A 27,910-nucleotide genomic window follows, 5' to 3' on the forward strand; every position below is an offset into this window, starting at 1 on the left:
GTATTGTAAGAAACACGATCCAAGAAATCAGGAAACCCTAAAAGGATGAAAAGCCTCCCAGTATAACTGAGGACAAAATCTCTGAACTGCTGTGGTATAGAATCAAATACGAAGATGGTTCAGGATCTAACAAAATGTTACATTACTTTTTTTTTCTCTTCACTTCCTAGAAGTTTTCCTTTCTAAAACACTTCTTAAAGTATACACTAGATAGTGAGAGTCTTTGGGTGCAGAGCAGCACATACTGATTCACTTACAGTGTTGCCAGCAAATTCTTTAAGTTCAAGTGACATCAAAGATGAAAACCCTAGACCTCTCTGTTCAAGAGCAGGGCAGCACTTCAGCTTGCAGAGTCCAGATACTTTATGTTATCTACTTTTGATCATTTCAGGTCAAATAGCAGTGTGACAGCCTAGCTAAGCAACTTTTTGAGCCCCCAAGCTCCACTCAAGTTTATTCCCTTGGACACTGACCCTTCGAAAGAAAACAGTAACACAAACAAATCCTCTGGAGTTGCCCAACATCCCTAGACAGCAGGAGCGTGATGAAGACCAAGCAGTAGCTGAACTTCTTAAGAGCTGGAGATCTGCGCGGGAAGTTTGGTCTGTTCAGTTTCTCATAATGCTGCGATGCAGAGTTTCCCAGCCAACCTTTGCGCACTTACTGGCCAGGACACAAATCTGTGATGCTGTCTGTGCAACCGCTGTTCTTTGCAGTCCCTTTGAACACCCGACCAAGGGAGCAGCAGCTCTCTGTTTACAGCATGCTGGCCATGAGTTGTGAGTTGGCAATCATATCCACAGGGGGACTAAAGGAAAAAGGCACTTTGTTGGGTGGAAATGGGCTTCTGCTTCTCTGTACATTTTATAGTATGTGCATGTGGCAACTAGCAAATCCTTGTGGTTTTGCTGATGTCACATCATGGAAGCCTTCACCCTCATTTAGCAGGTTTAAGTCTTACAGCACAAGCTTGAACTGTTGTTATAAGTCACTGATAAAAAGCTATAGCGGGCTCATGGCTGACACAGGTTAATGTTAGCCACAAGCATAATCAGAAAGTTTGTGCTGAGAGCAGAGAGGTGGTGTGCAACCCGCTGATTTTATTATCACTGTACTCTGGCCTCTAGATAGTGTGTGTGCACTGGGGTTGTGGAGAGCAAGGAATGTATAAGGCAGGCCTGTTAGTGGAACTGGGAAAGGCTAGGAAGAGGTTTTCCTTGTCCTCTAGAAGGAAGCATGTATCCATCTAGGGGAGACGTTTTCCTGGTCTGGGAGTCAGAGCCTTCTATAGTATGTATTGAAATACTTTTTATTGTGCTTATTCTGTTTGTTGTACCTATTATCTAAACTCCTGTCCAGCCATTTATCTTACCCATCTTTGCCTAATGAATGTGATAGTCTGAGTACAGACAGCTTCACTAACAAACTTCCTTCAGTAACTGCTCAGTTTTCTGTGTTCTACCCTGGTATTGAGTCAGTTTTACTTTTTTTTTCTTTTTTTTTTTTTCTGGGAAATATGCAGGATCTAGGAACAGGTGCTAGTTTAAAACAAAGTCTAAGTTATTTACGGTGAAGTCATAAAATTCTCCTTCCCTGCAAGCTATAACATATCTCTGTATATGTATATGATTCTTAGTGTTTTGACATTTCTTATCCTCACTCCTCTTTCCCATCCCTCACTGTGTCTTCTGTGTGTTTCTGTATTTAGTTCATCCGACAGAGCCACCCGGGGCTGTGTACCACCCTGCTTCCATGGGCTGCTCATCCAGCATTCCCAAAGCTGGCTGCTCCCGGTAAGGTTCTTAATGTCATCTCCAGGCACCTTAGGAGAAGTGGCCTGAGTTACAGAAACAGTGAGAACCCACAGATCTCTTTCCAGTCAATGGGATCTGAGTTTGCTTGGCACCTTTAAAATCAAACCACGTATATTCCAGTACCTAAGCGTGGATTTTGGGGCATAGTTTTAAGTGGCCAGTGTGGGTATTTTTAGGGCAGGATGGGCTTCGCTTAAAAATCTTTTGAAGGCATTATCCAAACTTATATGCACTGTATAGTAATAAGCACAATTATAATAATTGCCGTTTTCAACAAAACAGTAGTTTTGAATCCCTGTTATGGCAAGGCATTAATAATTTCAATAATTACCTTAGTTAGTACTCTGTGCCAGTATCAGCATCTCCCTGCCCTGTCCTGAACATGGTGTTAGCCTTTCCTACACGGACTCTTTCACTGAAGAAACCTTTTTTTAACTGGGGTCCTCCCTAGGGATTGTTCCAGGTAACAAAGCAGTTCTTGTAGTCAGCTTACTATAAATGATAGAACAGAACAGATCATGGCAGCGCTCCTGCCGCTGTATGGTTATCTCTCATGAAAACTTGTTATTCACTTGTATATGACGCTATACATGACCTAGAGATACGTTAAGCATTTCCACCATGCTGCAAAGATCTAAACCACTAAGTTTCAGTTCTCGCTTCTCACCCCGTGAGTCAAACCCAGCAGGCTGCAATAGCACCTATTAATTTATAGACTTAATCCCAAGGGCACATCTGCACGCTTGGGAGAAGGCGTGTCTGGTCAGCTGTTGCCACAGCGATGGCGCAAATAGGCAACAACCAAGAAGAAAAGAACCTGTAGCTGCATGTATGCTTTGGTGAATTTGGGTATTTAGGGGGTTTTATTTGTTCCCGTACACAGCATATTTGGAAGCCTTATGTGCTTTTTTTCCCATTCAGATTAAAAGTCTTTTGTTAGAAGAAAAACAAGATATTAGATGTGTTAGATATGCTGTGCAAATTTTGCATTTTGCTATAAACACAAAGGTTTCTGCAATGCAGAGCTGAACTGTTACAGGTTATTACAGTAGTTTGAATTTCATGAGGAGGTTAGGTGCTTAAAGTTATTCCTAATAAAATGCAGCTAAATAAAGTACTCGTTAAATGTGAAACAAGGCGAAAAATCCTACAAAGATAGTATGTGGCTGTCACTGGGAAAATGCTCAGTACCTGCTTCTTACAGAAAATAGAACATTACTTAAATAATTTAAAATCCAGATTATTTTCAGTAGGAAAATAAATCAGCAGCAAACCACTTAAGGACTGGTGCATTTCTTTCTTTCCTAAGGATGGTAGAGATTCGTGCACAGACATCAGCAAAGGGCAGCTTTCTGAGCTGTTCCCTGCCAATTGCTGACAAAGGCAGTCCTAATGAATCATTCTGAATTGTGATCATGTGCTACCAGCCCACAGTGAGCTGCCAAAGAGGAAGTGCAGCTTGTTTTCTTTCATTTTCTTGATTCCTATGCTGTAGGAAGATGAAAGGAGAAGGAGGAGGAGGCAACAGCGGCAGCCAAACTTAATAAATAATTCTGACGATTCCAGATATCAAATGGAGGCCCCTGAGTGGGACCCACTGAAAAATGACACCCTTCCGCCGACCCTGACGCCAGCTGTCCCTCCGTATGTGAAGTTGGGCCTGACCATTGTATATACTGTTTTTTATTCACTTCTTTTTGTGTTCATCTACGTTCAGCTCTGGCTGGTCCTGCACTACAGGCACAAGAGGTTCAGTTACCAGACTGTCTTTCTGTTTCTGTGCTTGTTTTGGGCCTCTCTTAGGACTGTGCTCTTTTCATTTTACTTCAAAGACTTTGTCACAGCAAATTCTCTCAGCCCCTTCATCTTCTGGCTTCTCTATTGCTTCCCAGTCTGCCTCCAGTTTTTCACCCTGACCCTGATGAATCTTTACTTCACACAGGTAAGCAACAGATATTCGGTTGATTAAATCTGACAGAATGATAAAGCATTGTTTTGTAAGATTTGTGCGAAAGATGTAATTTCCTAATGTACTTTGGCAGGGCAAAAAGCATATTTCAAGTTATTTAGCTGGGAATTTTAACTTTTGATCTTGGTGCAAGTGATCAGTTTACAGTGAGACGGGAGCCTAAAGTGATCATTTCAGGAATGGCAAATAATATATCTACTGTCCATTAAATAGGTGTCATTTGATTTAAAGGTAGGAAAAAAACATACAGGAGAGCTTGAAGGCCGGATAACCAAAATGCCATTCTGTTATTATTCTTTATTATTGTTCTTATTGCTGTTATTAAACCTCAGAAGCCTCCTGGCTTAGCAGACCTTGATCTCTGTGTGCTACCAGAATTGTAATTTGTAATTTTGCAGGCAACCCCCCCCCCTCATTTTTTCATAAGTTGACTAAAATATTTCTCAGTGGGATTTCTGTTCTGTGTATCAACAATTGAAAGTGTAGATCGAGTCCTGTCGAAGGCTTACATTCCTGTAATGATCTGTATTAAAAATAGCAGTGAGTCTGGGCCCCGGTAAGTGCTGGTTGCTGTACAGAGGTACATACACCCTCTGTTTCAAGGACACCGTGATGTAAAGGTGAATTAGCTATGTAGGGGGGTGAAGGGAACAGTTTCTCTGTATCAGTAAGGGGCCTTGAGAATATATCTGTGCTACAGACAGCTAAGAAGCCAAGTGAATTAGGGTGCACAGAGCTCCGTGTTGCTGCAGTTAGATTTGCTTGGAAGTATTTATGGTGAGCTCGTCACTGGGCTGCAGGATGGGATGTTGGCATGCTGAGGCACAGAAAGGCTGCTGGGCTTGCCCGAGATCTCACAAGAAGCTCTCAGGAGCGCAGGGGTTGGGTTCAGTATCTCCTCAATCCCACTACAGTGCCCGGAGCAGGAAGCCCAGCCTGCCCTCAGCTGACCCTTGTCAAGGGCAGCTTTCCCAGTGCAGGGGTGACTTGGCCAGGGGAGCACCAGCCAGCCCCGGGGCACCCCCAGGCAGCGCTCGGGATGTTCTGCGTGTTGCTGTGTGCCCCTCGTGGGACCAGCTCAGTGCCTGAGTTTGGATGCTTCTGGAGTGCCTGCAGCGCTTACCGGGGCCCTGTAGTGATACAGGCCTGCGAGTCCTGAACAGCCAGGCTGTAGAGATCGGGCTGCTTGTGAGAGCTGCTCTCCCAGAGCTGAAAAAGCGGGGATTGGAAGTGTGAAAGCTGTAAGAGGATCACTTGAGTTGCAAAGGGTATTACATACTTAGAACCACGTACATAGTTGTGCGCTTAGGTTTGCTTTTCTGGATTCAGTGGCTGAAATGCCTGTAACTCACCCGCTCCGCTCCCCAGGACTTGAGATGCATTAAAGGATTACAGGAACCTTTCATCTACATGCTGCTCAAATCTGGCTCAGGCATGTAATGACCTATGCTTTATCCCACGGCATTTGAGAACGGTGCAGCTCCCCAGGGGCAAACGTCCATCATCACGCAGTCCGTCACCATCACAGCACCCGGGACTAAACCATAGCCCTGAGTGAGATTCTTCCCTCAGACACGCAGGTAGGGCTGCGGTGGAGGTCTGGAGGCAGAGTGCAGCATCTTGGCCCTCACCCAAGAGCAGCCAAGGCTGAAGGGAGCCCAGAGCACGCACGGCAGGCTGCACTCTGTGCATTAGGGTGCCAGCTCCGAGTGGCTGATTGCTGTGAGCAACCAATTCCTCTTGTCAGTGGAAGAAGTAAGAAAGGATCACACGGAACGCACAGATATGTCCTTTTAACTTATTTTTGGCGTTGCTGCCTGATATTACTAAGGAAGTATGAGACGCTAGTTGGAAACACACAAAATGCTAAGGCTATTGGTTCTGCCTTTGACACAATTTCTGCTTTGTCACCGTGAGTCCTCACAATCTTCCTCTGGGCCCCTGTATAAAAGAACCTAATAGTTACCTGTCTTGAAGAGCTGTTGTGAGGCTTTGGAAACATTATTTGCTTTGACTTTCAGAGTTTGTGCTATGTGTCATAATCTTTAAAGATTGTGAGCCACTGTAGACTGGCATATTATTAGCAGTGTTGTTTGCTTTAGAGCTGGTTGCTCCCATTGAAGTCTTATCTCAAATATCTCTCTAGCCAAAACAAAGCCTTAAGAAATATAAGCACAGCCACTGTAGAAATATAATGTAGGACACAGAATCAGTGCACATATTTTTAATTCACTGTTATTAATTCTCTATTTCTAAACATTAAAAGGTGGTTTGGCTTGAAATTCAGCATCTTCTTAAGACTATATGTTTAATGTGCATCTAGCTTTCCACAGTAGGCAAGCAAGAACTAGTGTGAAAGGGGTGGGGAGAGAGAATTTTGTTTTCAGTAATACCTTATAACTTCACAGACCTGGTCAGAAGCAACATTTACCCTTTTTTCTCTAGAAGGAAGGAAAGAAAAGTCTGCAGCTGTGTCTTGTTGCATGAAAGCCATGCTATTTAACTGATGCTTAGCTTCAAGAAAAGAAGTGTTCTACGTGTGGTATGGGGACAGAGTATAGGGAGAGACCTCATGGGTCTCAGGACTTTGCAGGTGTTCACCTGCTGCCCAGCACCCAGCATTTCTAAATGTGGCACTGCTAAGAAAACCTCGAGACGCAGAGGTGAGAAGAAGAAATGATTCCAAAAAGATTGCAAGTGCTCCTGGCCCAACAGAGAAACTCATTTGGCAACTGCCTGAGGGCGTTTTTTAGAATAATGAGCACCTTTGAACTTGACAGAAAGTTAGCCACAACTATTCTCTTTTTAATAGGTATCCCAAAGCAATGAGGACACAAATTTGGACTGCTTCTTACGTGTAGGAAGACAAATAAGCCAAGATGGCGTCAGCACAGCAGGGGTTATTCCCAGCCTTGGGCATCACCATCAGCAGATACAGAGGAAGCTAATGCACTGGGCAGGTTGCTAAACCGGGGGACCTGTAGCCAAAAGAAAAGCTACAATCAAAATAGTTTTGTCTCGGAACAACTCCTGAGAGTTGAGAGTTACTCTTTGGGTTGAGGGCCAAGTTCAGGGTCCTTCACCATGGTCTTGATGGCAGAATAAAAACGGTGCTGTAGAAAAGGCTTGTGTAATATTACCTGCTCTCAGAAATCACATACTGCAGCAAATACATGTGATTGCTAATGAGAAACATAAATTTCTTAGAATTTATTAGTTTATAAAGTCTATGAATTTATAAATTCATCCTCCTGTCTTCTAAAGGAGAAAAATAATGTTAACTACCCTCTCAGGATAACCCTGTGTCTCCTTAGAAATGATTAAAGTAAATCTCGAGTGAAGATGAGATCCATCCCCAACCCATCAGATAGAGCTGAAGTGTGCATTTCCACCTGCAGAGACCGAAAAGCCCACAGATACATTTGCCTCACACCTGCACCTCCCATGGGTGTATTTTGGCTGCTTAATAAAGCAAAGGCTGCACATGGGCAAGTAACATATTTTCCACTTCAGCTGAATTCAGACAGCGAGGATCCCAGGACTCGAGCAGTCTTTTTTTTACGTCCTGCCTAGCCAAAGCTCCCATTCTTCCCTGCCCCTGACAGGAGGAGACTGAGATGAGTCCTCAGGCTTTACAGTCAGCACCGAGGGCAGAAGTTTAAAGAAGCTCTGGGAAGTAAAATAAAAAGTTGTCTTTTTTGGTATGGAGGTTGGCAGAGAAGGGCTCTCTTCACTTTGCTCTGTTTCAGGCTTTACATTTTCCTGGGGAGCAGGATACAAACGAAGGAGGAGGCAGGCTAGCATGGAGGGTTACAGACTCAAAAAACAAGGTCAAGGCTGTGAGCCATCAGTGATGCTGGAAATCCCAGTGCTCCTCTGTGGCCAGGCACAGTGAGCCACTTGGTGTGCTGCGGGTTTAACCATTAGGTTGGGAACTTCTCCAGGACCTAAAGAAGGTGGTGCTGAGTTGAAGAACTGTGGGGCTGTATAGCCGGAGGAGGGCTGGTAGGTGGTTTTACCTCTCCGTCCTCCTCCGTAACCATCTTCCCTTTTCTCTGGCACTTGGATTGAGGAGCTTACCCTGCCTCCCAGGCAGGGCTGATAACATCAGGGACTTTCAAATGAGGAGAAATTGTGCAGAGTAAGGCAGTCCAGAGAGGAGCAGGCCATGCTGGAAGTGCCTGGCAGGGTGGGGTAAAGCCTGTATCTCAGTGGAACGGGGATGTGTGTTATCTGTGAAGGAAATTAAGAGGCCTTCTTATGCTCTAATTACTCTGGACAGGTTTTTAACAGTAATACCACCAGTGAGAGAACAGAGAGGGCTTTTTATTTAGGAGAAGTGTTTATTTTTTAATAAATATTAATACACTGTATTTTATAAAGCTTGCTATTTGCAGCATGCTTCAGATGTACACAGAGCTACAAAAGAGTCCAACTAGAGATGGTGAAGCATCAGCAAATATGTTTGGCTTAAAACATTACCCTTTGGATCTGTAGGAGACAAATTGAAACTGCAGACTGGCTGGCTCTCAGCATCTGACATGGAGAACGGCATCATTTGGTTTGGATGATAATTGGATAGGAAAGTACAGATGAGAGCTTGCTGTGGCCGCCAGCCCCACGATGGTCCCTGTCCCTTGTTTCTGCCAGCTCACCTCAGGCTGACTTTGGCAGGGGTCTTGTTGCTCCTGTCAGTAGGCTTTACAAAGCAGGTAGGGTGTAGGGAGTAGAGGGAGAACTTGGCATATCTGGGGGGATCTGGTCCAAATGTAGGAACATCTAACATGAAAGAACGAACATGGGAGAAGGAGAGAGAAAGCAAGATGGGCCTGGGACTGGAAAATACACGGCAGAGGAGAGGTGTACACACTGACGGTGAGGAGCTCTGGGAGGTTGTGGCCTATTTTCAGGGTGCAAAGACGTTTGCACAGAGTGTGACAGAGGGAGAGAGGGGCAGCGGTGAAAAGGGCTGGGAAGGAAAAGAACATGCTGTGCTCCACGTATAGTTCTTTGAAACGAGGACTGGTAAATAAAGCTGAACTTCATTCCTCTGCAGAGGGCCGGCTTGAGACATATGCAAGCACTTAGCACATACCTGAGGCTTTGTGGTGAGCTGAGGCTCCTCGAAAAGTGAATTGATCAGCCAGACCTGGAGGTATGCTGGAGGTTTGTGCCAGTGTTCACATCAGCTCAGTTAAATCAGCATGAATTGAGAATGGGTCCAGTGAGATTTTATTTTAGTTTTTCTTTTGTTCTGGGAGCATGTAACTTGGCTTTGACACCTGTTTCATTGATACTTACAGGCCCAGAGTGGTTCCTGATGTTGCTTTCATTACCCATAGCTGGAACCCCGTGAAGTTTCAGCAGCCTGGCCCTGTCTGCCTGCCCAGCAGCTCCACAGAGCTCCCTGCAGCCAAGCTGCTGAGGGACTCCTGTGCCATCCCCAGCTCTGCTGCTGGGGGCTGGTAGAATGCCTTTAAGGTCAGCTGTTTACATCACTTGTTGCAACAGAGGAATTTTCCCTGGCTGTATTAAGGGCTTTTTTGGAGTCCTTTCGTACTGCTGCCCTTTTATATGCCAGACATATACCTCAGGGGAGTAGAGGAGGGAGTGTGAGAATCTCATTTGAGGTTTCCAATCCTTCAACAAAAAAGAAAGAGTCAAAACAAGGAATTTCTCCTTAAAAAAAAAAAAAAAAAAAAAAAAGGAAAGGGAAAAAAATAAGAAGAAAAAGTAGCCCTTTGGACATTGGAAAATCAGCAAGGAATTGCACTGAGTTTTCCTGGTTCCTGTTCGTCCTGAGGTTCTCTGAAAGGCCTCTTTTTAAAAGTCTGCCTTCTGCTTGCTGCTTAATCTGTTCATAGGAAAAGCCTGGTTTGCTCTGGTTTGCTGGAAGACTTGCTAAGATGACTCAGATACTGACTGGAAGCTTTCTCAACACTGTTGCAGGGAGGGGCCATTGAGCAACCAGTCTTCTCTTCCAGGGAGCTCTTGAGTTAAATGAGTGCTAAACACAAAGAGCTGCACCCACACATCTAAGGTATATTGAGATCAGCTTCAGACATCCCTACTGCCACTGAACAGCCCTTTATTCTGTGACAGTCATCCCGCTTCCAGCAAAGTTCCTCATGACATAAGGCGCCATCAGTGTAAGCAAAGGTGGCAGAACATGGCTGCCTGTGTTTCTGTTTAGCAGTGACTTCGTACAAATGCCCGTGCCTTGTACTAAAGCTTTCATTCTATGTAGCATCCATTTTCTGTTTAGTATCAATTTTCTTTCTTAATGGTCATTTTGCTCTGATAGAATTCAGAAGCATTTGCCTGCTGGGACAGCTCCACCAAACGCAGGATCACAATAGCACAGCTGTTCCAGCAGCCTCACATCTGGAGATGTTGCCATGCATTTTATCAGCAGCAGGAACGTCACGCTTGGTTTTTGATAAGTCAGCCATGGAGCCTTTGCTGAGTGGGACAGCCTTGGAGTGCTTGACGTGAAAGTAGCTCTCTGTGACATTATAGGGGTGGATGGATCCTTTTCGGGGAAGCACAGGAGATGGCATTCAGGAACTTGTGAACTTCCCAGGCTTTGTGGACCCAGCACAACTCATTGCCCACCGTGAATTGTCTCGTGCAGTTCTTTGCACAGGCTCTGAACACCTCTGTTCAGTGCTCCTCCTGTCAAAATTAACGGTACAGCATGGGTGAGTAAGTGCTACTCAGCACAGGTGAGGATTGTGGAATGGCCCTAGAGACAAGTTTTACTTGTTTAATTTCAGTGAGCTCAGGAATCTGCTCCCTCCCCACTTGCCCATGGTGTTTTCCAGAATAAACAGGGTAGGTAACATACCTAGTACAAAAAGCATACAGAAAGGATTTTGAACCCCAACTCTTCTCTAAAAGACTGACAGCTCCTCTTTGTGCACCACAGGAACACAGAACATTCACAAGCCTCTTATACCTCTCCTCTAGGTAGCAAATAAGTAAAACAACATAAAACATGTTCTTGAATTCCTGTGAGAACTGATGATCTAGGAATTTAGAGAATGAATCCCCAAAATCTTCTATAAGGGATACTGCCAGAGATGTTAACTACTTGAAAACAGTGTCAATGGTTGCAGAATATTTTTAGAGGTTTCCCTCCCCCAGCGTTTCAATTTTATTCTCAGCTGTTATTTTTCTAAAAGGCCTACTGAAAGGCTCAGTCCTCTCTGCTGGTTCAGCTAGTCCTAAGCAGACCGATGTGTCATAAAAATAATTTCCAAGTCAAGGCAGCTGCTTGTGGTGAATAGCAGTTAAATGACAAGTTGTTCCAGGAGCGCTGGAACAAGCAAAGCCTGATTTTCTCCAGATCTGTGTCTCATGCTTGACTCTGAGCTGTGAGTGAGGCTGCTTCCATAACTGGGGCACTTCTTGTGGTGCTTTGCTATGCAGCCTCCCATACCTGCATATGATGTGTGGGGTTATTAGGCAGGATTCTCCTCACATCAGATGCACTTAGAGGGGTCCCTTACTTCTGTTGGGTCATTGATTTACAGGAGGGTGACAGAAGGATTGTGTCTTTGACACTTATTTTGCTGTCTGTTCTCTGACCAGAGTATTTTGAGATTAGTGGGGGGACAGATAAACAGGTTGTCAGGCCAGACACATGCCTGTACATACCTAGTGATCATGTCATTCCTGTTTCCTTGGGAAAGCATGATAATCATAGCAAGTATTATGCAAGCTGCACTAAAGGGCATGCAAAACCAAATTAAATGGATAAGGCAGGGTGGCTTGAGAAGAAATCAATTAGGAAGCAGCCGACAGAAAGTCATATAGCATGATTTTTGGTAATTTGAGCAACCAGTGGGCTTCAGTGTTGGTTGCTGAGCTTAAATGAACCTGTATGAAGTTTTATAAACTGACTGTGTTTAGTAACCGTGTTAGCTTATGAAAAGCAGTGGTACTTACCTACATTTGCTTTTAATAAACAAGATACAAAATATGCTAATATATTTTTGTATAATTTCTGATGGTGGTTAAACACCTGTGACTGATACCACCTACCTACGTTGTGGAAAATGTGTCAGTATTTTGTCTCTTCTGTTTCAGCAAGGTAACTATTTTGCCTGAGCTCTCTCTGTAAAAATATGTACTGCTCTGTTAGTGAGCAGACGGTCAGTAGAAGCCAAATAAACCTCAGAGTAAAACAATTCCTTTGGTTCTCGATGGCATCCTTTTGGCAATGCAACGTAGATACAACCTTACATACCCGATTTCAGGCCAGGGCACTACGGTGAGCTTTTGATGTCATTAAAGCATCTGACCCCATAAGCCAGCATGAGCTGGTGCGTGTGAGAGACGTACTGATAGGATGTGTAAGAGCCTAATAATTACTTACCTCTTTGATTATACTGGCTCTTGGATAAAAGCCGGTATAGAACCTTATTCCCAAGCCAGAATAAGTAAAAATAATGGTGGATACAATTTGTATACAAGTACATCATAATCTCTTGCTGAGTGGTTTTAATACTTTGTTTATAGCTTGCCTGCCACAGATAAGCCATAAATGCAAATCTATTGTGTAAAGAAACCTATCATTACATTTCACGTGACGTGTGAGGCAGGATTCCTGCGGATCAGTGTTTTTCTTTACTCATGTGTATTCTAGGTCTGATGCAATATTTTTCTGCTTTGCAGGTGATTTTCAAGGCTAAATCAAAATATTCCCCAGAGCTACTGAAATACAGGTAAGAACTGTGCAAACATTTGTTATGGTAAAGAAAAGTAGCCATGTACTTTGAGAAACGCTGCATCTCTGATAGTTTGTGGTGCTCATATCTCTGCTACTCATATTTAAATAGCAGTGTTTATGATGATGATTCTGAGGCCATCTTCTTTCTTTGACTTTTCAAAGTCTGTGTCATTTCCCAACACAAGCACCATTTTCAGACAGTCACATATTCCAAAGGCAAATATTTCAAATACAAGCAGAAAATGTTGAGCCTGGTGATTTGTCTACAAAATTTGTTTTGCCTATGTGTTCTTAAATAAAAGCTTTGCATGTTAGGTGAATCCAGATCCAGCACTTTGGTAAAGGTAGCAGGCTGATGTATTCATTGTGATAGGAAAGAGTGAGACTGGTTATTTCTCAGCCCAGAAGTGAGGTCAGTGGTAATAAAAGACTCCAAAGTTTTGGGAAGCTGAGAGAAGTGTTATGAAGGGAAGGAGCTAGAGAGAACGGGTTCAACATGATGATGTGTTTGGGAGCTCACAGATAGCTTCCCACAACTCCATAGAGTTGAGGCTATGGTAGCTCTGCATTTAGGTGGTGAGATCTGTTTGGGGTCTTGCTTGAGCAGGAGGGATTGTCAGGAGTTCCCTGAAAGCTCCCTGAAAGACATAAATGTCCAGAAAGCTGAGGAAGAGCTCAATAAATTAATGTTTACTGTGGCAATGCCTAAAACCTTCAGTCAGGGGCAATTTTATTTAGTGAGGGTGAGAGAGCAAGAGAGGTTGTCTCCTTCCTAAACAAAAGTTTACAGTTTGAAGTCAGGATAGGAAAGCAGAGTAATTTGCAACTGAAATCTGACCCCTTATTTGCTGACTGTTCAGGAGAACGTGGTGCTCTATCAACAGGTCAGACATTAATATTGTCCTTGCCCTGGACAGTGTGTTATCTGGCTGGGTTTTGACACAGCTGGAGCAGCTGTCACCTGGAGCAAGTACATGAGAGACAGAGATGTGAGAGACATGTTTGGCAGAATGGCAGGACAATGAGAGCAGGCTTGGGGTGAGCTGTGCAGCTGGTGAGCGGTGAGGGTATGAGACAGGCAAGGTGTGGAGGCTGACTGAGGGATGGGGACTCCGAGCGGCTGATGCAGAAACAGTGAGGATGAGAACAGAAGAGGCTGCATCTGTTTTGGTGGCCCCAGGAATGCTTCCAAGCTAGTGGGTCTGTGTGCATACCTTGGCTGCGTCCCAAACCTCAAGGGGCAAGAGCCAGATGCTCCCTGGTGAGCACTGCGGCATACAAATACCTTCATCCCGCTTTGGGCTCTGGTTTCTGTGGGAAGAAAATCCAGGAGTGTGGGCTGGCAGACAAGCACAGCACACACCATCCAGCCCCCATCGCAAGTGACAGAGCGTGCCTGTCCCTGATGGTACACATAGCCAGGAGGACTAAGGAGGAAGGCTTTGCACAACACCTGAGCTGTAGGTTCTGCTGGTATAGGGAAACTCTGTGAACATGTTCCTGGCTGTCTTTAAAGGTGAGAGGGAGACTTTGAACCTTGTCTGTTAGTAGCATTTGTGGCAAGGCTTTATTTACAAAAAATGCGTGAAAAGTTCTTTCTTCAAGCAAAGGGAGTTTCTAAGCTTGTGATATTTGTTCAGTGTCTATGAAGTGACCACATTACTGTGGGCAGTGTTTCTCAGCTACAGACTACTCTGCTCTCAACAGATCTATGCCCTCCCTGGCTCTTGCCTACTGCATTTCTAACACAGGTCACTCTTGGATCTGGTCTAGCCTTTTGCCTCTTATTCAGCTCTCTTGGTAAAGGACTACAGTAGTACCTTGTTTTAATATCTAGAACGATTAGCATGAATGTGGTTAGCCTGTGTAAAAGAGCCTAATAAATGAAGCCGACCTCATTTCCTTTCTTATAGAGGGCAGCTGAAGTGGTGTAAATACATGCACACCTGCAGCAGAGGTCCTGTATCTTAATTATAACAGGCTAGTGAAAGATGGATGATTTGGGCCTTCGTACAAGGGTGGAGTTTATACTTAGTGAATTTGATTTTTCTTCTTTTCTTTTTGTTTTTTTTCACATTTTTTTAATAAGTGGCAGACCATATTGCCTGATGTTGTCATTTCTGTAGCATGGCAGAAATGGATAATGGCAACATACGCAAGTCAGCAGAGAGGTAGGGCTGCAGTCTGTATGTTGACAAAGGTCTCGGAAATCAGAATCATTTCAGATAAGGGAAAAATTGATGAAATCCTACCAGAGAGCCAGAATCTTAAGTAAGCTTTACTCAGCATAGCCTTCATGATATTAGTCACTGTGGCAAAGGATCTCACGGCCAAGCCTGTGCTAGCCCAGCTTCTTATTTAAACAGTCTCCTTCTGCATCTCCCTGGGCTTGGGGAGTTCTTACAGTCCCTGGGTTTGAATGAGGCTTGCTCTGCTGTGTGTGCATGTGTTGTAGACACGAGCCTCAGACGCTGTATGGTTTCTGAGGCAACCACATACAGAATGTAGTAGTTTCACACAGATTTTCTCATTAAACAAGGCAAAATTCACTGCATTCAGCTGAAGTTTGGTGTTAAGCTCAAAGAAAAACTTCAGAGGTGCATCCAGCCTGACACAAAAAAAACAAAGAGAACAACCTGACATGTGCCTTCCCTGGCCAAGCCAGATTACACACAGCTCCTCTTAAGGGACTAGCCTCAGCATGGGGATTATGCACAACAGGCTGTTAGAACAGTTGCTGGTGTAATGTGGAAGCACCTCTCCTGTCCAGCTTTCTGAAAAAAAATGCTTATTTATTCCTTGTAGGTACCCATGTAGTTGAAATGTAGGGACGCATTCTGCCTTTAAGTGAGGCTGTAATGTTTTCTGCAGCTGCAGAGACCCTAAAACTGCCCGGAGAGACACAGCCTACATCTCCATCAGTGCTTATTCAGAGGTTCAGCAACAATGCTTCCTTTGTCAAAACAGGCAGCCGTTTCCCCAGCCACATCATGTTAATAAGGGGGATGGAAGCTCATTATGTGAAGAGCTGCACAACCGACTGGCCATGACAGCTCACACTGGTACATATGGGAGTGTGTGGGCATGAGAGCATGACAGTGCTTTGCTGGTGGTGTTTTTTTGGCTAAAACCTGTCAAAGAGGAGCACGGTCTGGAAGCTTCTCAGCCTTGCTGGTTGTGAGCCAGCATCTGGGGCATGCAGGCCGCACTGAAGCAGAAGGTCCCTCTGACTAAGCTGAGCACAAAGACTGCGCGTACTTACTGTCCCACACATAGGCAGTGTGTAAGGGCATATCTTTCCTCCTCGGCCCCAAACCCACAAATACATTTTACTTGCACTGCAATGGGGGAACCATACGGGTGGGGGGGGGAGCAAATAGGCTGTGGGAGGGCAAGGAAAGGAAGACACCCGACCATAACGTAAAGACTTTTGAAATATTAATAAAATCTGTAAAGGTTCCACCACTTCACCTAGGAGCTGCATCCTCCAAAGGAAGCCGTGTGAGAGAGGAGAAGCTTCAGGACTGTGAGGTTTAAAGGAGCTACCCTTGTGTATCCTAAGAACAGAGCCCTGCCCTGGAAGATTAAGAATGAGCACAATCTTCCCCCCCCCCAGAGGGAATTTCCATGACTGGCCAGGAAAAGACAGCAGACTTGCTCACTGCCAGATAGAGCTGGGAAGAAGGGCATTGATTCATAAACACAAGCAGAGGATTACAGGCTTTCAGTTCTCCCTGTTACACATCTAAAAGGTCTCAAAGGTGTACCCCTTACTTTCCTGCCCTCTGAAAAGAAGCCAGCTACGCTTGTGTTTTGTGGCTGGGTTGGTACTGTCCTAAAATGATATGAACGTGTGAAAGAGAATTATCATAACTGGGCAAAAGTACTTTTGAACAATATAAATTTGATTCTTCAGAGACGATCTGTATGTTTGCTATCAGCCAAATTCAAGATTCTCAGCAGGCATGAAGGGCTGTGACCAAAACCTCATGTTCTGTGACTATAGATTATAAACCTTATCAGAAATTGCCTCGGTCAACAATGATAATGAAGTAAGCAAACACTTAAAATGGAAACATGTTTCTTTTTATTCTTTTTTTTTTTTTTAAATGAAAAACTCTGCAGCTGTGTGTAGGAGTGAAGAGAAGCAGCCTTCCTTGAGTATATGGTATACTTGAGTATGGTATACTTACATTGCAGGTATCACTGCTGGGTAGGTAGGAAAAAAAGCAAATGGGGAAAACCAGTCCAACTGCTAGGCTCCTGACACATGCCTGTTCCAGCTCTGCTCCCGTGGTTGTGCAAACAAACCCTTTGCCTGGCATAGATGGCAAAATGCCAACCCACAATCAAAGTGCATATTTAAATTTCTCTCAAGAGGCTGCCCATAACCAAGATAGTTAGGAAAAGGGACAGAAAAAGATGCCGGGGATCCAATAACTCAGAGTTTTTCTACATTTCCCTAATTTAATGTGAAATCTGTCTACAAAGACTGGCAGCGATGTTTTTCATGGCAGTGATGATGTAGTAAAACCAGGATCAAAACCTCCCATTCCAACCAACTCGACCTTTTGTGAGGTTTCTCCTGTCAGCAAATAGTCAGAGGGTTTGCGCTGTATGTGAAGTGCATGCCTTAAGAAAGTACACGTGTATTTAAATGATTTGTAAGATGTGCCACTGTATTTCTGCTGCAAACACTTTTCCAAGTTTTGTTGCTTGACATTAGTTTCTTTACCTACTGCTTGTTCTATAACTGCAAAAAAGAAAAAAAAGGGTTTGAAACGAGCTGTGTTCATCTCTCCAGCAGTCTAGAGCACTTTGATTTTGCCTTGGGTGGCTGGTCATTCTGTCAGCCGTGGCAGCTCAAGTGTGGCTTTCAGTGCTCGGAGTGCAACTTCCATCTCATGACTGACACTTGCTGAACGATGTCGCTAAAACTGTTTTCTCCTCACTCTCCCAGGTTGCCCCTCTACCTGGCTTCTCTTTTCATAAGTCTCCTCTTCCTCTTGGTGAATTTAACATGTGCAGTATTGGTGAGGACACAGAACTCAGAGAGAAAAGTCATTGTCTCTGTCCGGGTGGCAATTAATGACACGTTGTTTGTGCTGTGCGCTGTTTCACTCTCCATCTGCCTGTATAAGATTTCCAAGATGTCTTTAGCCAACATTTACTTGGAGTCCAAGGTAAGGTACATTTTCAGTTCCTTTTAAAGTACCTTCTGAGAGACGTGGGCAGTGCAAAGCGAAGGCACAAACCTCTGTTGATCCCCCAAGAGCTAGAGGCCTTAGACTTCACAGCTTACACTTGGTTGTCCATCCTGCTCAATAAATTAATTAAATACTAAGTGGTAGCAAGGGTGCTTTTGGCTAACACCAGAGACCCCAAAATACCTGTCGTTAGGACAGAGTTTACAGACCTACTGGCTGGAGTTTCTCACAGCTGTTCTTCAGCTGGATACTGCTTTCTCCAGAACCATGTCCGATGACCACTTCATTTCAGTACTGCTACATAGAGGTGGGCTGTACTTCAGGATCAGCTTGTCAAATTGACTGATTATTTTAAATGTTTAAGGTAGCAGCGTGCTGAATGTAAGCCAGAAAAAGGAATATGAATCTCCCTTCATAAATTTGCATGCTGTCCTACAGATAGTAAGAATATGTTTTAGAAGACTTAATGCATTAGAAATTCATCCAGGTGGGGAGAAGGAGGAAAAATCTCCTATCACTCTACGAAATGTTCTTTCAAGAATTTTCATTAGGTTCACAGCTTTGGTCAAAGGGCTGGTTTCGTAGGTGACATCATGTGATAAAAGGTAGCAGTGTTTGTCATAAAATCAGTGATGATGTTTTGTATCTATACATAATGACACAGGGCTTTGTATTCACAGTACGTGGTTACATCGTAAAGTAAATTATTAGTTTAACCAATAGAGCATTAACACAACAAACCTTCCAAAAATGTAAGTTTCAGCTGCTAGTTAGAAAATCTTACAATAAAATCCATCTCTCCATTTAGTTAATCAGATGAGAGGAATACTTTTCCTGTTTAATCAAATCTGGCGGTACTGCACAACAACTGAAAGTCCATGGCTGAACAGAAGATTTAAAAACACAGCTTAGTTTGTTTTGTTACTTTCAAGTCTGTCATTTGCTGACCAAAGGGCATGGGCAATGGATTATTTTTACTAGTGAGAAAAGTTTTTCTACTGCTGCAAATCACAGAAGCGTAAATCTCTGTAACAAAGCCGTGTTAACCTACAAGAGGCTTTGGTGGATTACTTTGTTCCATTTCCTCCTTCTGCTGGGAACCCGATCTTCTTTACTTCAAGCTATTTCACAAAAAGCAAACAAACTCTAGCATTGCTGCGAAGAGGAAAAGACAGGACACTCAGCCGATGAAAGTCTGAACGTGGAAATGAGAATTAAAGAGCGCTTTGCTCTTTTCTGCGGACCTGAGATGGGAGTCCCTCTGGGGAGCTCCAATAGGATTTCACTGCACTTACTTCGGGATACAGAAGGCTGGAGCCAGCGGTGGAAAAACATCCTGGTTTAATCTGTGACCGCTGTGCTGAAAAAACTAGCTAAAGAAGAAAAATCCCTTCTTTGCGGTGATACGACAGAAGTATCACCGGAGATAATGTCCGGGGTGCGTGTAGATAGGGATAGGTACCGGCAGCCTTTTATTTGCATCTCCCTTCTGCCTGCACGTACCTTCTGACCACGGGTGAAATCACTGTTGGAGATGCTGCATTCGCCCTCATGATGCGGTGTGGGGTCGGACCTGGCTCTCCAGCCACGGCTCGGGCAGCACCAGGGAGGTGCGTGGCCCCGCCGTGAGGTGCCGACTCGGGTCGGTTCTCTGCTGGCCAGAGGCATCCTGTGCTGGGGCACTACCAGCCCCAGTCTTCTACAGGGACACCTTCTGGCTCTACTCGTATCTCTGCGATCCCCCTTCCCCAAGCCACCACATATTTTTGACTGGCAGTGAAAACAGGACAATTTTATCCCTTTTTTTGCACTTGGTGGCAGAGTTTGCTAAAGCTGCAGCACATTCAGCTATTAAAGACAGCGTATTTATTTAAGAACGACAGCCATATGGGGAAACTGGTATAGGGAAATGCCGACCCCATTCTGCTCTTCGCTTCTGTTTTTGAACGCCACCACCGAAGGGGATGAGGTATGCGCCCGTCAGCAGCTTCCCTCAGCTCGCTTACCCTGGGTTTCCATGGCAGCGCTGCTGCTCATGCAGGAGGAGAACAGAGAAGTGCCCAGCAAACGTTTCCTCTTTCTGGCATTGCCTGCTCGCTCGTCTCGCCACAGCTTTCACCGCTGCGTGCCCGTCTCGCCACAGCTTTCACCGCTGCGTGCCGGGTGCCTGGATCCCATTCCCACACAGCAGCAGGCGCCCGGCTCGCTCCCGACATCGCTGCAGGTTATGGCCTTTTTGAGCGGGAAGTCGGTCAGAGAGATTGACTGCGCTGGGGATTTTGTAACACCCCTGAGCCTGACCGTTCTCTGAATCGGTGTTTTTTGCTGGGAAAACACACACGCTCGTTTCCTGCATGCTTCTCTGGCAAGTCCCTGAGCTCCTTTTTACTGACGCTCCTCGGGGATGACACAGGCCGAGGAGCTTGGCTGGCAGAGCTGCAGGGACAGCAGCCGCCAGCACAGCAGAGGGGCCCTGAGGGTCAGGGATTCAGGACGTGGTGACTCGGTGACTTTCCCTGACACTTCAGCAGCTGGTTGTGTTATGTCTGTGCTCTACCTGCCACAGCTCTCCGGAGCTCTGCTCCTGGGCTGCAGACCTGGAAGCAGAGTGCTTGAGTGGAGGGGACAGGGTGTAGGCCCGCCTGTCTCCTGCACTGCTGTGAGAGGTCCTGTGGCAGGAGGAGCAGCTTCCCTCTTGGCTTCTCTGTCCCACATAGATGAGAGGAGCCCATTTGCATGGTGTGGGTCTCTGCCAGGACAGGGAGGGCAGGGCTAGTGAAGCAAATGGCTGCAAGGAGTTTTGCTCCCCTGCAGTGTGGTTCTCTGTAGCATTCCTCTTTTGACTGTGAAAAGCACTATTGCAGAGCTGACTGCACACAGAATTTACATCGAGTTTCTTCCTTCAGAGGCAGTCCCATTTTGGTACATCTGCTGCCTCCACAGTCAGTCTCACACTGCTCCCTGTAGCCATGGCTCCTTGATTCCTTCCTTTGGAAGTTGGTGCTGCTGCAGCAACTCCTGTGCTGATCCCTCAGCCCCCTGCATCCTGTGTACAGTGGCCAGGATGTCATGTCACACTTGTTCCTCGCACTGGATGAGGCTCTGACCTTTGCTTCGACCATTTCCTTCTCCAGGGCTCAGGAGCTGTCTTGACTCCACACTTGCAGTCTCGTTCCTCCCCTTGTGCCCAGTGTCCCACTCCCAGCCTGCCCTACCATGGTCACTCTGCCCGTAGGCTGTGCTTCCTCTTTGTCTCCTCCGTGTTGACTTTAGGTAAGGCAGGATGTTCTGTTCCTGTCTGGGCTGTGTTTTACTGCTGACTCCTACGATCTGCTCAGTACTTAGAAGGGGAAATAGGTGCACAGCAAGCAGTTGTAAAAAAATGTAAGATTGCATCATGCTAGTAGTCAGCACCTGATATAGGATGCTCGATAGCTAGTGCACAGCTGGAAGCTGATTTCTCCTGCTCCATCTGATACCAAGTGTTGTTCTCTTGCACTGTCATTGCTGTAAAAATAGTATTCATACAACAGTCACAGGAGTTAGTCACAGCCCATCTTGGTAGGGGCTGGAATTGCTACCATTCCCTGGAAACCACCATGCTGGTAAAATATAGGAATACACATAGTATAGGATGTGCTGATCAAAGAGGGAAAGAGAAAATCAATCTCCTTAGGCCAAGTAGCATGACAACCCCCTGAAGTCCATGCAAAGCGATGTTCTTGTCAACTTCCTATATAAATAATAACCTATGTTTAATTCTCTTCCAGGGCTCATCTGTGTGTCAGGTGACAAGTATAGGAGTGACTGTTATACTACTTTATACCTCACGAGCCTGTTACAATTTGTTCATCTTATCATTTTCCCAAACCAAGAAAGTCAATTCTTTTGATTATGATTGGTACAACGTATCAGATCAGGCAAGTATGAAAATATTTGCTAATGAGAAAAACTCATTCTGCATGTGACGGCTGATTTCCTAAATGATATGGCAAGAGGCAATAATATATTAAAATTCTATTGCTTTTTTTCTTTTATTTGATGCACTAGGATTGTTTTGCTCTAGGAATACAAAGGAAGGAGGGAAAAAACATTACTGAAAGAAAAACTGTTAATTAAATCAATCTTTTATAGTGCGTATTTTATTTACTTTGATTTTATTCAAAAAAAATCCTTTTATTAAAAAAAAACACAGGTGTTTTGTTCATTAGAAAGAATGTACTGTGGTTGGAGGAGAAAAACAGTGCTTGATTCCACTGACATGCAGAGTTCAAAAGTCATTGTCAGTTCTCCCATTGCCATCTAGTGCTGTGGAGTTATTATTTACCATAATTCTGTCAGTACCATGACACCTTCTGCAGGTTTAGGTTCAGACTATAATTCCTCTCAACTTTTAATTGAGACATCAATTAAAATGACAATTCAGATTGGAAACTAGGAGTGGTAAAAAAACTGAAGGAAATAAGCAGGTGATTCTTCTTCGAATTTTGTGAAATGTGGGCATCCAACTCCTTTCTCTACTCTGAAGCTTGTAGGTAGGTCCCAGTAGTTTTCCATCTCTGTCAAGGCTCAGCAAAATGGAAGGCCTGGGTCTGGACCATGAATAAATATTTTTTTGCCCCAAAATCCCAGACACATGGTGTCATCCCACCACCCCAGCAAGCACCTGCTGAGCAGAAGCAGTGTTCCCAGCCATTCAGGCACCTCGTAGTACCAGGCTAGCCTAGCAAACCTGGAGCCATTATCAGTTTTTTGTTGAGTAGTAGATAAAATTGTAAATAAGATGTAGGTAAACAGCAGGGGAAGATTGCCCAGAGGTTCTCATTAGGAGTTACCTGAGCAGGGTTTGTCAGGGGATCACTAGTCTCCCCTGCTGCTGTGTGGTTAAGAGGAGAGCAGCTAGGTGGTACCACTCTGTGTAATTAGAAGACACAAGTTTTGAATGGAAGGGCACTAGGCTGTGATTCACCTCCCGAATCCAACTTTTACCTCCCTGTTACTGTGGCCTGCAGTGGCTGCTGCTGACCCCTTGCACGGACTGGAAATCTATGGCCAAAGTATTGGGTCCAGTTTCCCTGCTGGAGGCCATGGTTGTTACTAGGGAGCTGACTAAGATGCTTTAGGCCATATTGTGGCACTGCTTCAGCTCACCTGTCAGAAACATTGCCATTTTTTCTTCTGTACAAAGCACACAAAAGGACAGGATTTGCCCTCTGCAACTATGGTGAACAGTGGAAGGAAATCTAGAGCGGTATTCAAAGCTAATGCTAGAGTAACAGCATGGTTATTCAAGCTAAAAACATGCACCAATTTGAAGGGATCCAAGCATGAATTTTAAAGGTCACGTTGCCAGCAATGCCCTTGAAGACCTGGGCATTGAGTGTTCCTTCATGTGTTATTCCCAGCTTGGAAAGGACTAGAAAACTAGTTTCCCATTATGTCATTTTTATCACTTTCTTCCCAGTCTAAGAGCCTGGCCTGCCAAGCATCCACTGAACTTTGATTTTCCTGAAGAAAAGATAGAGGGATGAGAAAGAGGGAGGAGAGGAGGTAGAAGGAAGGGGAAATCATGTACCCAGCAACATAGAATATTGATTTTTTTTTTTTTTTTTTTAGTATTCCTTTAATAATTAACCAGGTTAATCCAGCTTTACTGGATAGAGTTTCTGGCCACATTGCTCAGCCACTTAAGTATAGGTCTTCATAAGAAGACATGTTGCCTCTTGCACCTTCTAAGCAAGCCGCAATTTTTGTGAACATTTTTCTCTTTGACTTCTCAACAGGCAGATCTGAAATGTCAGCTGGGAGATGCAGGTTACATAGTGTTCGGAGTGATCCTTTTCATCTGGGAGCTCCTGCCTACTTCCTTGGTGGTGTATTTCTTCCGTGTCCGAAACCCTACAAAAGATCTAGTGAGTGAAATCTGTGAAAACATTTGGTAGCGTGATGTCCTGGCAGGTCTGGAGGGCTCAGTTTCTGAAGGAACTTCTGCTTTTTGATGTTTTGACTTATCTTTTCCCAGGTGTCCTCAGCAGAATAAAAGCAACTCAGTCTTACCACTTTGTTATGCCAAGTCCTCATGAGAAAATCTCATCATATTTACCAAGACGAAAGGGTATTTCTTGGGCAATTTACCTTAAGAAACAGTAATCTTAAATTTAGGGACATCTTCGTTTTGGGTTAATATGGCACCGTACTGGAGTCAGTGAAAAAGAAGTCAGCTTGTTATTCAAACCTGGGATCGCTCGTTACATACAGAGCTGTGAAAATGATTCTGTGCTAAATGTTCAATGGCATATATGAAATAGATTGAATTCTTCAAGCTTTGTGCCTGCTGAATTGTTTCTGTGTCAAAAGCCAATAGCCACAGTAAGCACTAGCTGCCATTTTTGTTTCCTATTTCAGCAGAACAGAGAATAAGGTGTGAGTTGTAAGGGTAACCGCCTCTAAGTACTCTTAATATCTAGGCAATTAATAGATGAACTATCATTTAATAGCTGTAGGCAACATTCCCAGGTTAGCATAGGATATGCTGGTTGACAGGTACATGGGGAATATCAGCCTTGCACTAGGATTACCTAGGTAATTTTTCTGTAGGCCAATCCAGTCAACAGCTACTATTCCCCCAAGGAAGACATAAATGGTAAATTCACATGGAAGAGAAGCAATTCATGTTTTGTTTTGTTTTGTTTTTTTTTTTTTAGAGGAAACCATGGTTTTTATCCTAACACATAGATTTCAGAGAGAATGATAAAGCCAAACTGAGTGAGGAAGTAACAAACCCTCACTTCAATAAAGCCCTTCTTACTGTTCGCCTGCGATACTGATTTCACACTAGAAACTTACCTGTTAGCCAGTGTCCATCAAAGAAAAAAAGGAAAAATCCCAGACCAGCTCCTGCTTAGGAGTTAGCCAGGATAACTGCAAAGAGAAGAAATGAAACGTTTTAGTTTTGGTGCTGCTCTTCTGTAAAGTGACTTCAGAGAGAACTGCAAACGATGTTAGAAAGAAAAACCAAGGTGGCTCTGTAGCAAGGCAAAACTGAACTTCAATGCAAATAGGCCACAAGAGGGAGACCAAGGGCCACAGGACTTTGTCTAACATGGTCAGTAGACTATTAGAGCAGTTAAGTAGTAGAAAATGCTCCTTGGTAGAAAATACTTGCTCAGAAAGCATGGGATTCGAATTAAAACAAACCTTCTTTTAGGTAAATAATAATAATAAAAAAAAATCTTAACTCTGATTTATCAGAAATTCAAAATGTTCTTTATTTGTGATAAGGAAGCTTACCAATGAACAGTTGTGCTTTGGTTTTATGCTTCATTCAGGACTTCAGAAACAAAAAGTTTGAGCAGAGGCAGCCTGCCTTCAGCACTCTTCAATGTAAAACTCCACGTGACAGATGATACAGCCTGGATTGCGCGAGTTGCCTGTGTGCTTTGGTGCTGCCATAGGGTAACTGCAGTGCTTGGTCCTCTGCCTTGCCATAGCTTCAGCAAGACCAATGTTGGAAATGGGGAGATGACAGAAATTGACCTATTTTTAGTTCATTTCTGTCAAAGATACTTAACATCTAAAATACAGCAGGAGGTTAAACTGCTCTCCTACTGAAGGCCAAGGGGAAGACATCATCCTGGCTTATCCATGGGTGCAAGGAATCCTGTTCCCTGGAGATACAAGCAGTGGATGAGTCAAAGAGGCTCAGCTGGGTCCTAGATTTCCCTATGCACTGTTTTCAGAATCATACGGACCTTTAGAATCTCGTGCACTTTCCATTTTGATTCATAGGGAAATAAAGGCAAAATGCTTTGTAAATTAGGGTGTTACAGGTACACCTCATTCCCTATTTTAGCAAGGGACATTTCCTTGGTATTTGGTCCTCACAGCACTGAGTAGATACTGAAATTGCTGAGGGCAGTCCCAGTGAGCCTTTCAGCTGCAGTTTCATGAAGCAGGGTGCCAAGGTTCAGCATGATCAGCTCCTGAGGCAAGGGAGGGAACGGCAGGAGGAGGGTTACAAACAAGGATGGGGACTAAAACCAAATCTCTTTAGATTCTTTAATGTCCTGCAGTTCCTCAGCTGCTTTCCTACTGCTCACTTCAAGCCAACTGGCTAAAAGCATAAAGCATCCAGGACAGAAAATTCAGCTGATGGACTGAACACATCCTGGAGGGTGGCTTCATAAATAAGTCATATCTGTTAGCTGGAAGGCAGGAAGAGGAAAAACTGTTAAGATCACAAGACTATCACTATGGTAGTAGAGAAAAAAAAAACAGAAAATACAAAAATATTTCTATTGTCTACAGCAAATTGAAAATGACCTATTTTATCTTGGAAGCCAGGAGGTAAATTTCCAGTGACAACTTCTAGAAGAGAGGCACCAAGTAGTTTGTGTGTTGCAAATACTGACTGAGGTTTCCCTTCCCTCAGGCCAATGCAGGAATGGTCCCAAGTCACGGCTTCAATCCCAGATCTTATTTCTTTGACAACCCTCGCAGATATGACAGCGATGACGATCTGGCATGGAATATTGCACCACAGGGAGCCCAGGGCAGGTAAGATACAACAGCTAGTACCTGGATTCCCATAGCAGAAACAGCTGGAGGAGAAGGAAGCCACACACTGCAGAATAATGTAGATTGTCAAGCTCCAATTTTTGCATAAATGATGGGGGGGGGGGGGAAGCTGATGTGGCAGCACTGAATGACTGTAGGGATCCAAGGACCCCACAGAGACTACAAGGATGCAACAGGTGTGTCCTTGTGTAAGTGTGTGCAAGTGCAAGGAGCTGCACCTGGGTCAGGGCAACCCCAGACAGGAGCACAGACTGGGAGAACTCGTTGAGAGCAGCCCTGTGGACTTGGGGGTTCTAGTGGACAAAAAGCTCGACATCAGCCAGCAGTGCGCCAGAAAGCCAACTGCATCCTGGGCTGCATCAAAAGCAGCACGGCCAACAGGGTGAGGGAGGTGATTGTCCCCCTCTGCTCTGCCCTTGTGAAGCCCCACCTGGAGCACTGCATGCAGCTCTGGGGCCCCCAGCACAGGAAGGACAGGGATTTGTTGGAGAAAGTCGAGGAAGCCACGAGGATGACCAGAGGGCTGGAGCACCTCTCCATTGAAGAAAGGCTGAGAGAGTTGGGGTTGTTTAGCCTCATGCTACTCATGGGAGTAGAGCCAGTACACCAGAGCTGCTGACCAAATCCAGGCCCCTTGTGTGCAGACACAGGTTTAGCTCTGTCGCTGATGGTCCATAGCAGCGATAGGATTTGGCATGGAGTAGAAGCACTAACAGTACAACACTAATATTGTCAACCACCTTCTGGATTAGCAAAGCAGAAAGGGTAGAATCTTCACTGAACTAGAAGAATCAGGAAACAGGTAATGAGTCAAGAATGCTTGGGTTGAAATATTTGCCAGATAAGAAACAAACCACAGCCTGAAGTGGCTGGGGTTTTATTTTGCACTTCAGTGTGAGAAGAGCACCTGTGGAACTGCATTTTGCACACAGTAACTAGCCAGGCATTTACAGAACCACCCTGCCAGTCACTAATTTCTGTTTTCTTTTTAAGCTTCTCTCCAGACTACTACGACTGGGGCCATCAGAACAACAGCTTCATGGCTTACATCGGATCCCTCCAACAAGAGGCAGCACTGGACACAGAGCGGCCAAGCCCTATATAACTTCAGTCAACTACAGCATTCCAGGACATTCCGATATTAAAACAGATGTTCTGAAAAACAAAGCTTAGCAATTCTTCGTCACGCTTTGGTTTTTAGAAGTGTTCCTATGCACAGATAAATGAAGAACTTGTCTTTGCCACAAGCTTTTCACAGGTTAAGAAAGTGTAAGCTAATGATTTAAACTTTGAAGACTGTTTAATTAATACCTTGTTCTAAGCCATGATATTTTTGGCTTTGAATAGAGTTGTTAGGGTATAATTTAATCATTTTATGCTCATTTTAAAGGAGCAAATTTCATGAAGGTAAATGGCAATTATTTTCTAAGTATTTTTATTTTTACACTGTATTAGGTTAGAAATATGTGATTATGATGAATATACTGTAAACACATGGAAAGGTTGCTCAAATGCATGACAGTAGGGATTCTTACGTGCACATAACAGCCTGTAAGGGAAAAATGTCAACTCCATTAAATATTGTCTTTTGAAGTTATTACTACATTCT

At 44.3% G+C, this 27,910-nt stretch overlaps 1 protein-coding gene across 1 annotated transcript; it reads left to right on the forward strand.

The window, feature by feature from the left end:
• The first annotated feature begins 3,249 nt into the window (after window positions 1-3,249).
• Window positions 3,250-27,904, forward strand: GPR137B (G protein-coupled receptor 137B). The gene is made up of 7 exons (XM_050709366.1): window positions 3,250-3,756; window positions 12,463-12,512; window positions 17,478-17,700; window positions 21,495-21,648; window positions 23,512-23,636; window positions 26,156-26,280; window positions 27,295-27,904. Exons 1-7 carry the CDS (start codon window positions 3,388-3,390, stop codon window positions 27,404-27,406), a joined length of 1,158 nt encoding a protein of 385 aa, XP_050565323.1. The 5' UTR covers window positions 3,250-3,387; the 3' UTR covers window positions 27,407-27,904.
• Window positions 27,905-27,910: the final 6 nt, after the last annotated feature.

The sequence above is a fragment of the Cygnus atratus genome, chromosome 3 (assembly GCF_013377495.2).
Source record: "Cygnus atratus isolate AKBS03 ecotype Queensland, Australia chromosome 3, CAtr_DNAZoo_HiC_assembly, whole genome shotgun sequence".
NCBI lineage: Eukaryota > Metazoa > Chordata > Aves > Anseriformes > Anatidae > Cygnus > Cygnus atratus.